The sequence below is a fragment of the Cydia pomonella genome, chromosome 1 (genome assembly GCF_033807575.1).
Source record: "Cydia pomonella isolate Wapato2018A chromosome 1, ilCydPomo1, whole genome shotgun sequence".
Taxonomy (NCBI): Eukaryota; Metazoa; Arthropoda; class Insecta; order Lepidoptera; family Tortricidae; genus Cydia; species Cydia pomonella.
The window spans coordinates 27,741,230-27,757,157 of record NC_084703.1 but is presented as its reverse complement, the minus strand read 5'-3'; the positions used below and the strand labels follow the sequence as shown (position 1 = coordinate 27,757,157).

General features: G+C 37.1%; 1 protein-coding gene across 1 annotated transcript; it reads right to left on the bottom strand.

Annotated features, from left to right (window-relative positions):
* Window positions 1-3,507: 3,507 nt before the first annotated feature.
* On the bottom strand, window positions 3,508-12,057 carry LOC133527786 (large ribosomal subunit protein uL10). Its single transcript, XM_061864957.1, has 7 exons — window positions 11,929-12,057; window positions 11,662-11,751; window positions 11,344-11,580; window positions 11,118-11,274; window positions 9,841-9,965; window positions 9,339-9,575; window positions 3,508-3,769 (listed from the first exon to the last, which is right to left on the bottom strand). The coding sequence occupies exons 2-7, from the start codon at window positions 11,713-11,715 to the stop codon at window positions 3,626-3,628; spliced, it is 954 nt and encodes a 317-aa protein (XP_061720941.1). The 5' UTR covers window positions 11,716-11,751; window positions 11,929-12,057; the 3' UTR covers window positions 3,508-3,625.
* Between the last annotated feature and the right edge of the window lie 3,871 nt (window positions 12,058-15,928).

Here is a 15,928-nt window from a genome sequence, read left to right as displayed (position 1 = left end):
CGGATTCGCACCCCAAGGATTCAGTACCATCACAACATTTTTACGATATCTTTTTTTTAGGGTTCCGTAGTCAACTAGGAACCCTTATAGTTTCGCCATGTCCGTCTGTCTGTCTGTCCGAGGCTTTGCTCCGTGGTCGTTAGTGCTAGAATGCTGATATTTGGCATGGATATATAAATCAATAAAGCCGACAAAGTCGTACAATAAAATCTAAAAAAATATTTTTTTTTAGGGTACCTCCCCTACACGTAAAGTGGGGGTGAAATATTTTTTTCGCTTCAACCCTAGAGTGTGGGGTGTCGTTGGAAAGGTCTTTCAAAACTAATAGGGGTTTTCAAGAATCATTTTTTGATAAAGTGAATATATTCGGAGATAATCGCTCCGAAAGAAACAATAAATGTGTCCCCCCCCCCTCTAACTTTTGAACCATAGGTCCAAAAAATATGAAAAAAATCGTGGAAGTAGAGCTTAAGAAAGACATTAAATGAAAACTATAGCGGACATGATCAGTTTAGCTGTTTTTGAGTTATCGCAAAAAGTTTTCCCTTCATAGTAAAACGACTTACTTTAATTAGGTACTGATTATGCAAATTTGCCTATTTGTTTAACTCGGGTGAAAGGTACCGTTTCATCCCTTGGTTAACAATTTAGTATACTTTAAGCTCCAGTTTAGCTTATTGTGACGGAAGAGTAACTACGGAACCCTACACTGAGCGTGGCCCGACATGCTCTTGGCCGGTTTTTTTTAGACTCGTGTTCGGTTAGTTTGTAACAAGTTATGCAGTGTATCTTATAGTTTCGCCATGTCCGTCTGTCCGAGGGTTATTTACTCCGTAAGTGTTAGTGCTAGATAGCTGTAAGTTGGCATGGATACATAAATCATGCTTTGCGACAGAACGGTAAAATAAAAACTACTTATAAAAAAAAATTGGGTACCTCCCATACAAAATGTTTTTTCTTAGATTTTTTTTTGCTTTGACCCTACAGTGTGGCGTATGGTTGCATAAGATATTTCAAAACGAATAACTTCTTCTTAAAAAACCTTTTTTTATAAAGGTATAAAATTCGGAAATAATCGCTCCGAAAGAAAAAAAAATGTGTCCCCCCCCTCTAAAGCTTAATATATACTTTAAATGAAAACTATAGCGAAAATGATCGGTTTATGTACCTACTTCTATTACAGCTACAACAACCAATAATAAATATAAAATAAAAAGAAAAATTAATGGAGCCCCTACACAAGAAATGTTTTTTTTTCTCTTGCAGTTCGTGTCATCCACGAAGACGCGCCGCACTCCTCCCAATCGCCATTTTTTTAGCTATTTTAAAAGAGTCTAATCTTAATGAAGTTGTGTTATCTTATCACATTTCCTATCTTCTATATAGGTTTCCTCCTTACCTTCGGTTTTCATCATCAGATCAGGTCGATAATATTGTATTGTCACCGATTTTTCCCTAGTACCTACGAGTATGCGAATTTTTAGATTTCGGCTCGCCTGCTGCTCGGTCTTAGTTCTTGCTTGAAAGTACGACTTGCTGGGATACTTTGGGTATCGTATCGGGCCCTACGCAGGGCTTTACATCCGGCCTACGCGAATGCAAAGCCCTGCATAGGGGCCCCGCTGTTTTCTTTTTATAACGGTTTTGCAGCAACTCTGCATATTTCGGGCGTCCGGCCAGCCGTAGAGGAGCGCGTCCTTTGGCCTACTACGGGTTCAAAGCTGATCAGCATTAGGCATTAGCTGTAAGGTGCAATTTGTTATTTGAAATAATAAATAAATCATCCTTCCTTGCTTTTCACTAATATGTTTTTTTAACACAGTATTTTTTGTTCATTTCCGAGCTCTGCTGTTTCCTACAGCTTAGCCATACACTCTGCACCTTCGGTTATATGCTAAAGTCTGCTCTTGGTCATTGCGTAAGCCTAAAATTGACAGGATAATAACAAATAATAATAATTGATAAATATTGTTACCGACTTACGAAACAAATACATTGTAAATAAAATGTGATAGTACAGGATCCGCGGAGTGCGAGTTCTACTTGAACTTGGCCAGTCGCATCGCATGGTCAGGGTCGGTGCGCGGGGGGCCCTTAGCATATGCTTTTTCTGCTGTTCGGTTAATCCGCCACTGCGCCACTTTCAATGCGTATTATTTAGCTTCCTAGTTCTGATACAGCCACAAACATTAAAGGTATATGATGTACCTTTTAGATACATCATTTCATCATATAATTCATTAATTTTTATGGTGGTGGCGCCGCTGCAGAGTAGCACACGTTGATTTTTGTAACTTTGTTTCCATAGCACTTGTGTACAGTCAGCGTCAAATACTTTGTAGCAACCAAAGTAGCCAAATAGTTCGGTACACCATATATTTCGGAACCAAAGTACCCAAATAGTTCGGTACACCATACTAAATATATGGTGTACCGAACCATTTGGCCACTGACTGCTACAAAGTATTTGACGCCGACTGTACTAATTGTGGATCTACTGATGTCTATTTTATTGAAATCCGCTCAATAGTTTAGGCGCTAAAAGAAAAAAATATGATTTAATATTCAGAGTCCTCTCTCAAAGCGGCTGTGCCCCCGACAAGACGAGCAAAGCGAAGGTCAACGGCACTACCAACCTTTTCTCGTTGACTTTCCCTCAATAGAACAAGTTGAAAATAGGTTGTAAAGGACAAGAGGAATCTACCGATACGTCATTTAAAGAAATCGGTCCAGTATCCTAAGCTACAGGGTGTACTGAATCATCATTCATCAGTACTTAAACCCATACCCATAACCCTACTTTCTGGTTAAGTCGCAGTCAAGTAAAATATATTGATAGTGGGGTAGATCGTGTACAAATGTATAGTTAGTGGAATTCATTTTCTTTCAAATATCCCCTGAACGGGCATAAGCGCTAAACCTGGGTTCAGCAAGTATTTTTATGGTTTAAGACATTTATTATCTCCTAAAGAATATTCTTTCTCTCTTTACAAAACTCACTTACATAACACTTTGAAGACTAGCGAGCACTATTTAATTTACAGGATAATTTAATAAAGAACGTAGATTTAAGATTAAAACAAGATTTTTTCCTGGATGGTACACATTTTCCAAGATGGCTGCGATTCCTCGAGGTCCCCAATGTCAAAATTTTTCATGCCCACACCGGGCATGAGAAAGGGTCCTTTAATTTATTTACATACCAAATTTCATGACTGTTCCAGAGATTTCGAGTTTGGTCTTAATCCGATTGTGCTATAATTGTTAGAGCCCTTTGATTTTACCTTTTTCAGAAAAAAGACCAAAGCAAATTTTGTCCCCCATATTGTCTCCTGCCCTGGCCCATTTAGTAACTAAAATTATTGTCTGAACTTGGAACTAGAATGACCCAGGTACACATTTACATTAATTTGGACTAAAAAGAAAAAAATCATGCATTTAAAGGGTTAAAATAGTAAGTTGACATTATTGTAAGGATTTGTTTAGTGGACGAAAACAAAAACAATGTTATCCATAATGGCTTTATTCACACAAATGAGAGATGTGTCAGCCGCCATTTGAGTGTCTAACCCGGCGGCGTTGACTTCCTTCAAGCGTGCAAATGAGCACAAGAGGCCTAAGCGGATTAGTCGAAGAGGCCGAAGCCCATGTCGTCGTCGCTCTCGGGCTCCTCCTCCTCGACCTTCTTCTCCTCGGCCTTGGGCGCGGCGCCCGCCGCCGCGGCGGTCGGAGCGACGGCAGCAGCTGCTGCTACGAACTTAGAGGGATCCTGAAAACATTCAAACCATTTACTAGTTGCCCATTTAGCTAACAGCGCCTTCAAATGTGGCAAAGAGGTTAAAGAAAAATTGCGATATTGTCGGTAAAATATTGCGTTTCTGTATATATAATTGCTAAACAATCTTATTTTGGATAAAATGTAAGGAATAGAATGGTACCCTTACTTAATACCTTTTTGGAAGTAAAAAAAAAAATGCTATTCCCATTCCCAAATGGCAATGAGTCATTGAGTTTCATTCTCATCTGTGACATATTTAGAGAGATAGATAAAGCGTTTATTTGTTTGCTGCAAATAAACGCAATTTAGAAACACATAGCCAAACGGAGGAATACCTAAAAGTTAAGCTGACGATCTTTCCACCGTAATACAATCGGCTGACGATTTTTTAAATTCATAATAGAGTCTGACTAGCCAAATATCGACTGATTTTTCCTTGGGTTATCACCAGTTGTCAATGTTCAACCTAAACCTAACGTTATTAAAAAAACCTAAAGGCTGTATTTAGAAACACCGTAATACAATCGGCTGACGATTTTTAAATTCATAATAGAGTCTGACTAGCCAAATATTGACTGATTTTTCCTTGGGTTATCACCAGTTGTCAATGTTCAACCTAAACCTAACGTTATTAAAAAAACCTAAAGGCTGTTGTGTCATTCATTCAAATTGTTCGCGGTTTATAAGGGTTTTTTAGGGTTCCGTAGTCAATTAGGAACCCTTATAGTTTCGCCATGTCCGTCTGTCTGTCCTGTCCGAGGCTTTGCTCCGAGGTCGTTAATGCTAGAAAGCTGAAATTCGGCATGGGTATATAAATCAATAAAGCCGACAAAGTCGTACAATGAAATCGAAAAATTTAACTTTTTTGAGGGTACCTCCCCTACACGTAAAGTGGGGGTGATTTTTTTTTTGCTTCAACCCTACAGTGTGGGGTATTGTTGGAAAGGTCTTTCAAAACTAATAGGGGTATTCAACAAGCATTTTTTGATAAAATGAATATATTCGGAGATAATCGCTCCGAAAGAAAAAAAGTGTCCCCCCCCCCTCTAATTTTTGAACCATAGGTCCAAAAAATATGAAAAAAATCGTGGAAGTAGAACTTAAGAAAGACATTAAATGAAAACGATAGCGGACATGATCAGTTTGGCTGTTTTTGAGTTGATGGAATAGTCGATGCTGCAAAACTGCTAGTACCTCTCCTCATTTGAAGTAAGACATTGTAACACCTCATTTTAGAGAATGAGGTACTCATACAAACTCATTTTAAATTGATGTCCTACCCATCACTAGCTACATGGCCATTAATACCGAAGAAGCAGGCCACCATTTGTTTCAATGTACTTTTTGCACGAGTAACTGGGTTCGGCTCATTTTGAAACACCCATACCGTTGATTGTTGCTTCGTTTCGGGATCGTATGCATAGATCCAGGATTCGTCACCTGTATAGATGTTATAAACGGCCTTTGAGTCACCACGGTTATATTTTTTTAACTTTTTATTGCACCATTCGACGCGAGCTTTTTTTGCTCCTTAGTTAAGTTGTGCGGTATTCAACGCCGACAATTTTTTTTTACAGCTAAATGATCATGTAATATGCTATTAATGCTAGTCATAGAAATACCCAGAGTCGCCTCTATCTCGCGGTACGTAACATGTCGGTCGTCCATTATAAGTTTTCGCACAGCCTCAATATTTTGTGGTACAACGACCGATTTCGGGCGACCTGCCTTAACTTCGTCCGTAAGCATACTACGTCCACGATTGAACTCACTAAACCAGTGATACACAGTAGTTTTAGATGGAGCTTCAGTGAGAGTCAGAATGGCGGGTGTACCTAAATAAAATAAAATGAAAACTATACCATATTTTTGTACCTAATTTGTACTATTTACTACCTCCTTTAAAAAAAATTGTACCTCACGGTACTTAAAGTTATCAGTGTTATCACCAAAAAACAGGTCACCCGCCATCCTGACAGTCAGAATGGCGGGTGTACTTTATTACGCTATGTTTCCGTGGTTATTGATAAATTCTATAAAAGCCAAATTTTTGTACCTTCATATTCAATTATAATATGAGTCATTTTATTTGTGCTTTCCAAGTTTTACTCATTTAATATTTTGCTTGCTATTACAATTTTGCAGGCGTTATAATTTTTCAAGTTATTGATTTAATTTTTAAGAAAAAACGCTATAACTCAGTAAATCATGTCCTGACAGTCAGAATGGCGGGTGACCTGTTTTTTGGTGATAACTTTAAGTACCGTGAGGTACAATTTTTTTTAAAGGAGGTACTAAATAGTACAAATTAGGTACAAAAATATGGTATGCTTTACAATTATTTTTATTTAGGTACACCCGCCATTCTGACTTTCACGAGCTTCATCACCAAAAGTTGAAGTTAGTTGATCTATGCACTGTTGTTGCGTTAAACCACGCCGAAAATCATAATAAATCATAGCACGAATATTTTCACGAGTGAGTTCCATTCTTGCAGCGAGATGACATTTAAAACCCGTCAAAAACAAAACACTAGCGTTAATTAGAAAGAAAAAATATACCGGCCAGTACTTAAAAAAGTTCAAATTATACCATGGAGGTCAAATATACTATTTAAGATTACGACGACCGGTCTGGCCTAGTGGGTAGTGACCCTGCCTACGAAGCTGCTGGTCCCGGGTTTAAATCCTGGTAAGGGCATGTATTCGTGTGATGAGCATGGATATTTGTTCCTGAGTCATGGGTGTTTTCTATGTATTTAAGTATTTATAAATATTTATATATTATATATATCGTTGTCTAAGTACCCTCAACACAAGCCTTATTGAGCTTACTGTGGGACTTAGTCAACCTGTGTAATAAAGTCCTATAATATTCATTTATTTAAGAAGATTGTAATCCCGGTTTCCGGGTATATAAATAGCAGCCCTCGTATAAACGCGTATCTCTGGCGCGCTCTCTTTATCAATGTCTCGGTCACGTTACGCTGGTCTGCACGACAGCCCGGTCCGCCCGCGCTTGCGCGATATCAATTTCACTTTACTATACTTGGCTTACCAGTTGCCAATTCATACAGTATCGTATGTACCCACTTTTTTCTTACAGAAATAAATAAGTTGTTTTGTTTTAGAATATATTTTATGCTATTCGTGCACTATGTAAATAATATATATAAGGTCCGACCGAGAATGCTTTTTCTGTCTCGGCCGAGAACGAGACCGAGACCGAGATTCAATGGGATTCTCGGCCGAGACCGAGAATTTATAAAATAGACGAAAAAAACCGTTTTTTGCAATCAAAATGTTTCAATAGTCGAAATTCGACGATTTATCAGAAAAAGTTATCATGATCAATTCGTAGCGCTATTAAATGGTATTTTTATGGTTCCGTAGCCAAAATGGCAACTTATAGCGTCTGTCCATATGTCACAACCATTTTTTTACTCGAAAACTATACGATATATGGAACGAAGGTGTATTATGTAATGTAAGTCGCATCTTAGTAAGGTAAATAATTAAGCTGTAATACTTATATACTTTTTCAGGAAAATTATTTTGAATATCTTTTTATTAAAACGAAGCAAGTGCCACGAACATTCTCTCTTTTGCTTGTCTGACTTTTTGTATTGTATGAATAAGGTACGGAACCCTCCATTATGCGTTTCCCGACACGCACTTGGCCAGTTTTTCTAGTACGGATGTGCACAAAAAGAGGAACAATAACAATAATCAAAATTATAGTTATGTCCAATATTCCACAACAGTAATCCGCCACAGGTATTGTTTTGTACATACCTACTATACCTTACCTTTTCCCGTAAATAAAAATATATTAAGTATCAAAATACCCAGTGTCATCTTACACCCAAATTTAATTTAAGTTACATAACAATACTTATACACTCATTTATTAACTCTTCCGCAATAACAACAACCACAAAACGAAAAGAACCAAAGAACAGATGGCCCACCGCGAACCACGTTCGACGTGTTGCCTCCCTGTCACACTTACGCACAAATTTACAAGTGCGACAGAGAAGCAACACGTCGAACGTGGTTCGCGGTAGGCCCTCAAGTCATTACTGGCAACCGAGCCTATCCGATCCCAACTCAACACCGTATTTGATAAGTAATTGGATTAAAATGTGGGTACGAAACCAATCAAAATCACAAAAAACGTCACATCACGCGGGCGATGCCACCAATGGGTGGCTTAGAAACGGGCACTCGTGTGCGGTAAATTCAAATCCACTAATGATAACTTATTGCCTAGTCTCGGTCTCGGCAAGAATCTCGGCCCGATTTTTGGCCGAGAATGCCGAGACCGAGATCTCGGTCGGACCTTAAATATATATGATTAATTTTTAACAAGCAGAAACATCTGTGAACAATGCTAATAAGCTTAGAATAAATTTAAAAGTGGAAAAAATATTGTCCTGGGTGAGTTTTGAACTAGAGGCTATCCAGAGGCCGTGAGTTCAAGTCTCACACAGGACAGTCATTTTTCCACTTTTAAATTTATTCTAATATATATGATTGCTTGTATTTCTCTAAGTGAACTGTAATATTGTATTGGAGAAATAAATTCTAATTTAAATAATAATTTTATCCAAACGTTAATTTGTATCTAAATTTAAATTTTTTCTAACCTAACCTAATCAAAATTTTTTCGCACTGGTTTTAATTTTTTTGATCATTTTTAAGGCATTTTACTGAAACACTAATCAACTATTGAACTAATAATTAATTGGACTTTTAATTAATTATTGATCAAAGCACTCTCTATTTGTACTGTTTTATTACTATTAAACTCTAACCAAATTTTGGTGGTAACTACTGGGAAAAAAATTCACCACCAAACCGAGTTAATGGTAACTAGTGGGATTTTTTGGACTTTACTTGCACAGGGTGGCCTATAGCTGCCAACTTAGCTTGGTCTGACTCAGATACATGTCAAACGCTTCGCTGTCTGACTCTATAAGGATATTGAAGTACGATAATGTAAAGTGCACATAGTAAATTAGCCAATTAGGACAGAATGAGCATTTGTACCCCAACTCATGCCGAATTATAGTTTTAATTTTATTATAAATTTACTAACATTTAGTTTATAGGATTCAGAGTTTAAGTGAGACTAAAAAGATATGGATCTTATGAATCTGAAATAAATATTTTTTTTTTTTTTGGGTATACAGACATGCCAGATTATCAAGATTTCACTGTAGTAGGTTTTTTATCTGTAAATAGTATTAGGTAAAACATCTGAAAAAGTGAGAACATTGTATCAGCGTTTTTGTCATTATAATAGAAAAATTGTTCCTGCAAAATGCCAGTGCAATGTCTAGTAAGCTTTCATCACACTAGGATAAATTTGAAGGAAATCGTGTAGTCTGAAAGCGAAGCCAAAGAATTAATTTTAACAATTCCTTGGTATTAGAACAGACAAATGACGAAAATGACACTTCATCTACAATAAAGTACTGGTTCCATATTTGTTTAGAAAATAATGGATATGTTATTCATTATTAAAAATCACTAACAGGAATCAAATCTGTGCTCACCTTGATGAATTCCTTGATAGTTGTAGCCTCTTTGAAGTCGACTTCAGTGACAGCAGCAATAGCCAGTAGGTTCTTGAACCCATTGGCAATGGAGTGTGGTGCGGAGGCGATAGTTGGGTAGCCAATGGACAGAGAAAGAGAGGCTACATTAGCAACTCCCTCCAGGAATCTGGCACGAAGGTCCTCCGGCTTGATGTCAAGAATGGCTGGTGTGAAAATGGTACCCGAATCGTATACCTGAAATGAGATTCCTATTAAGCAGACTGTATTGTAAATTATTAAACTTCCATTTCAGATAAAACAAAGAAAATCTCAATGGGAACATTCAGTTTAATTACATGAGGATATGCAATAATTGTGTGCATTTGACTTGAAAAATCTTTTCTAGGAATAGATTACTCAAAACAAGTCAAATGCAAAATGCTTTACCAAAGACAAATTCCAGACTGTCATTAAGATACAAACTGGACTCAATTGCTTTGGGTGGCTGCATAATAGTTACCTGTTTCACTACAAGACCATATGAGAATGGAGAGATATTCAGCATGTTAAGCAGTGTGGCTTCAGACGCGCCCACTTTGTCACCAGGCTTCAGAATATGCACATCATTGATGATTTCAATAGTACCTGTAACATTCATCACAGTCATCTGTAAGACACCATCTATTAATTATCAAAAAAATATGAGTACCATATTTTATTGAATTCTGTTGATTTTGGGGTATGGGTAAGTATTTTTAAGGAAATTAAATGGCATAGTTAATTTTCAATATTTTCGTATTACTTTTTCTTTTATTTTATAAAAAGTTACTAAATGTTGCATATAGTATTGCTGTAAGGCAGGCGTTACGTTTAACTCAATCAAACAATTGAAATCGTGACATATCAATGTAATTATGAACATTGATTGTCCGAGATAGGGAGCGTGCATGAACTGTAGAAGGCAGCACAGGAGCTGTCAGATTTTTGGCACGAGGCCGAAATGTTGTGATGATGTTTATTGTTCAGATGTAGCCCACAAGATGGCAGAACCTACTATGCACAAGAAAATATGTGACATGTAAATGTTTATGGTTCCAATGGGGTTGGCAACTGTCAAAGGTTTGCATAGATGGCACCATCATAGCTTGCCCCTGTCTCTAGTTTTGTTCTATGAGATTTGGCTTAAAGTACTGGAATCCATGTCACAAAATTCCAAAAAAAAAAACAAGAATTTGACACAATTCTAGGGATTGACAGGGCAAGCTATGATGGCGCCATCTGTTTAATACTTCGGCCGGCCAACCCCATTCAGGCCACAAGATGGCAACGTGCACGGTCCCTATAGTATTTATGTCTAGTAGTGTATAAACTCGTACAAAACACTATTCAATATGCAAACAGGCCCTAATGCAAGTGTACCCTCTCGCAGCGGCATATTCAGATAAAAATAAAATATTGATGAAATGGAGTTAAAGAATACTGGTGTCTTTGAGAAAGTTACTTAATTTATGCTCAGGAATACACTCTTAATATTAACGGAATAAAAAAAAAACATGGGATCATAGTAATGGAAAGTAGAACACACTTAACAACGTACACCATTGTTATGCAACATTACTTTTTCTTATAAATTAGGCATGTATGTCCAAAATGCCAGTGCAATTTTTAAATACAAAAACCACACTAGGATAAATTTGAAAAATTTACTGTAGTCTGAAAGCGAAGCCAGAGAGTAAATATTAAGCTCTCAGGTATTAGGACAGACATTTCCTGACACAATAATTAATATATTCTCACCCTTCGAAATCTTGGTAGGGATGGAAAGGGCCTGGAAGAAAGATGTCTTTTCGGGCCCAAGACCAGTGTTGTGCGCGGGTACAATAACGGACAGTGGAGCGATAGCACCGGGACGAGCCAGAGCACGCACTTTGTTCTCCAACAGCTTCTCACGCACCTTTTAGAAAATATAATTAGTATACAATTCATGGCTTAAACACAAGAACGGCAGATTAAGGTTATTTACCTCGACGAGGTCCCCACGAGTGAACACGAAGCCCACGTTGCCCTTGATGTGCGGCAGCAGCTTCTCCAGCGCCGGGTTGTTCTCCAGGTGTCCACGGATGGCCTTGCGCATCATGGTGTTCTTGCCCATCAGCACGATGCTATGTCCACGCAAGGACATACGGATTTGCTGCATCTGCTTTGAGCCCACGTTGTCGGCACCCACTATGAAACATTTTGGGTACTCGTCCAAGAGTTGCTAAAAACAAATAATATGTAGCATTAAATACCACCTCGCAGAGGATTAAAATTTCCTCATGCGCGATAATAATATACTTACAACAATCTTTACGAAATAGTTGGACTTCCAGGTCGCTTTGTCCTCCCTACCCATCTTGAAGTGTGTAGGGACTTCGTAGAAATTTAAGGACTGAAAAGATAATAGGACGATTAAACGTGAGCCAGTTAAATATTTTAAGTGATTACACTGCATACAAACAAAATATCACTGCTAATAAGTTTCTTGTAATAAAACTATTGTGTAAGAAGTACTAAATTGTACAAACTCGATGGATTAGTAAGAAAAGTTACGATTAATTTCACTCACCAAAACAACTAACGCACGTAGTACGTGCGAGACAAAATTGAAATGGCGGATACATAAACTTTTTTTATTGACGTACGTAAAGTGTTGCCATATAATACTAGTAACAGACGATCCGATTTGGTAAACACTGCTCAAACAATATACTTTAGTATATATACTTTACTCTGGCTCATACACCTACGTTGAGCTGGGTCCACACTTGTGTCGTTTTGCCGATCACGATCATGCGTATCGTATCGATCTCGCTAAAAGGGCCAATTACATTCACATGCAAACGGGCCCGGCGTCGGGCCCGTGTGAGAGTATTTTTCCGTTTCACCAAATATCCCCAGTAGCCCAGGGCTACAGCCGCGAAAATCGAAGTTTGTCAATTGCAGGCATTTTTTCTGTGACTCTAAACAAGTCTTAGTGAGACTAAATGAGAAAGATCCCCGCAATTTGCGAATTTCGGTTTTCGCGGTAGGCAACTGATAAAGTGTGGATTTAAGCACCCATTACATCCACACTTCCCGTAATCGGGCCTGCGAACCTACCGCGAACCACGTTCGACGTGTTGCCTCTCTGTTGCACTTGTAAATTCATACGTAAGCGTGATAGGGGAGAAACACGTCGAACGTGGTTCGCGGTAGGCCCTCTGATAATCGTTTTCGTTTCACGGAATATCAGCACATCGTTAACAACAAGGTGAGTTCGGCAAAGTTTCGGATGTTTTTAGGTGGATTGAGATGATGTTGGATATCTTTTTTTTCTCAGCTTGTGGATAGAGTACGGACATGATTCAAGTACATAATTGATATTAATAAAATGCTCTATATGATTGAATTTTATTTTCTTTCTCTAGACGTCATAGTGAGCGTTTAATGACTGATTAAATAGAGGAAACAAAATAAATTGACAGCATTATTTTTTTGCCTGGTGGTGTAAGAACGGATGGGCCTATAACTTCGGCCCTATTGCCAGAACCATAGAGTTTACTACTGCAAAATAACCGGTTTTATCCACTGGTTAATATATAGAAGAATTGGCCTAGCAGTAATTCGGGCTAACATATCCGACCCGATTTATATTTTTTTGCATTTTTTCCGTCCGACCTTACACCATGCGCTCAATATTCAAGAAATTAAGGTTGTCAAACTTTTAGATGTGGGGTCAATGAACCCATGTGGGATCAATGAACCACATGGGTTCATTGACACCATAAACGCGGTAGGTTGAAAGAAGGTTATGAAAGAGGACATGTGAATAAAATAATATGAAAATGGAGGAATTTATACGACCAAATCTTAATCAACCAAATTTTAATCAGTCTGCTATTATTAAGATATAACCAATTATTTTTCAACAATGTTTCAATTAAGTATGTGGCAGTTTTGGTACAATTAACTAGTATTTAGCAGTCAATTGCAGTAAGATCAGTCTATACTTAATTTACTCACGTAACGCCATAATTGTCATAAGTAATGAGTAGGTGTAGGAACATATGTACGAAATATATTACCGCTCGAAAATCAGAGAGGAATTAGGTTCTGGTAGTTAAGGCAAAGTATATATCTATTTAATATCAGTGGGCCTCTTAACAGAATTTAATCCGGGGCCTCCTGCTTCAAGAGCTGGATCACTAAGAACCTACTAGGCTAGGAGGCCGCTGAAGACTAAATTAAAATATATAAAATAAAGAAACTCTCATACATAGATGCAACCCTGAACGTGGAAATCAATACACTCATATTTTAGGCAGTTGTATAATTAATGAACCATGTTTAAAATTTGTTTCATAGCACTTAAACCTACTTTCCATTTAAATTTGCGGTTATGTAAAAAAACACTATTTATGTCTGTAAGTGTGAGAACTTCGCTCACCTGTAGACTAATCTCAGGAAAAACCTATATATAGTTAAAAACTATTACATATTACTATTACATTACACAATAAATAAAACTCAATCAAAAAAACAGCCTCCGCTGACAATTATAATTTTTGCTCGACAGAGAACCATCACATTCCATTCAAACATCCCCCAAGTTTCAAACCAGCCAGTCAGTCAACAATTGTCTAATCCTCTTTGCTCTAACAGTAAGAGAAATTTAATCAAGCATCGTGGTGACACGTATAAAGTTTGAGTATCCCTGAGAAATTAATTAAGATCAGATGATTTACATCCGATCCTTTACCACTTCGTGTAAGACTGGATCTCGGCCTACAGGCATCGTATCAAAGTTCCAAATATACAGAAAATAGCATACAATTTGTAAAAGTAACAAATAATGCTCAAACTTGCCAGTTATTCCAAAACAACTAGCCAATGCTATATCCGGATAAAATAAAAACCCATTTTTTGTACTTTTTCATCTAACGGTACAAAGCACGCGCCTTGTGTGCTGCGGGTGCGGAACTTGTAGTCTAGGACTGAAGAGGGTTGCGGAACAAAATGGCGCATCGCATCACCTTGCCAGCATGAAAAAAGAACCCCACAATAGGCGGAAATTTGCATCATACGATTTTATCCGATGTCCGATCTTAGTCGAACTCACCTTATTTGAAATGTAAAAAATACTTTGTCTCTAATGTGCCAATTACATCCACACTTTATCAGGACTGACATGAAACCCGATTTTGGGCCCGAGAAAGAGTATTTTTCCATTTCACCAAATATCTAGTAAACTGACATCATATAGTAAACGGCTGAAATTCTTTCGATTTATTTCACTAAGTAACAGGAGAAAAGTGCTAGATTTAATGTCCCTTTATAAATTGGTTAATAGTAGGAGGCTGAATTGTCCAGAATTGTTAAGTAAAATTAAAATTACTGCTCCTGCTAAGCTACCTCGTCCTGGTTTGCATAAGCTGTTTAGTATTCCATTTGGGAAAATAAAAGGTCGTAACTTTGCCCTTTTAAGAATGGCAAAATTATACAATCATATCCCTGGCTCTACACTACCCTCTTAACATAAACTACAATCACTCATATTAATACAATATTTGATCGTGTACTTTGTTCTCATACGATATGTCACACCATTAAATGAGATTTCAAAATTAGTTACCGCACTTAACATTAGAAGGGCAGTGCGGGAGTTGACATATTTAACGATAGACCAGAACAGTTTAAAAGGAAGGTGATGAAATATGTTCGCTCACTGGATATCAAAGAATATAATACTCACTAGGAGAAGAATGATAATTCCATACAAAAAATGTCCCTTTTAAAAGTTCGTTTATACTCGTGGCGCTCTCTTTGTATCTCAGTACTAAAATTGACAACCGGTTTAGCCTGGCGAGTTTTGATAGGTAGTGATCCAGTTCTAGCTAGTGGTTCTGGGTTTGAATCCCGGCGACGGAATTTCTTTTTGAATTTTTTCATTTTTGTTTTTGTTGGGATGAGGTTTTTAAATTAGCATTTCACAAATAGAAAAATATTGTTACATATTATTAAAAATCACAGGCATCTTTTGTCCTAAGAGATAATGATATCTATATTTTGAAGCTTTTTCAATATAAAAGGTAACAAAACAGTTTATTATCAAGTTATAAATATTTTCAGTCCTATATATTCGGATCAAAAGAGCTTAATTCGTTCGGAAAACATACAATAGGCAGGAAAAAAGTCATTTTCTATACAAATTTATATATCAGACGGGGCTTGTTGAATTAACTGTGACACTTGCATATATCTACATACCTATATGATTTTTATTCAATGAGACCACAGGTCGGTAATTTCGGTTCATTATTGTTGTGGCTACCAAATAGTTAACCTATCCTGAGCGTGTGATTATTATCTTTTGATTTTTTTAAAGCGTTATATATGTTTAATCGCCTATTTATTAGCGCATGTTTTATTTCCCAGATTACCTTCATAACAATAAATAGTAGTCATTAAAATCTTCATGATAAAAACAATTATATATACATATATAACATATACTATTTATTGCATTTAATATAGCTTTATATATATATAAAACATGATCTTTAGCACATTTGATTTTACTCCACAAT

Bases quoted from the DNA above. Each gene is read 5' to 3' on its own strand.
- LOC133527786 (XM_061864957.1), bottom strand. From the start codon at position 11,715: ATGGGTAGGGAGGACAAAGCGACCTGGAAGTCCAACTATTTCGTAAAG. The intron at 11,581-11,661 runs GTAAGTATATTA...ATTTGTTTTTAG, and splicing joins ACTATTTCGTAAAGATTGTT to CAACTCTTGGACGAGTACCC. The intron at 11,275-11,343 runs GTAAATAACCTT...ATTTTCTAAAAG, and splicing joins CTCGTGGGGACCTCGTCGAG to GTGCGTGAGAAGCTGTTGGA.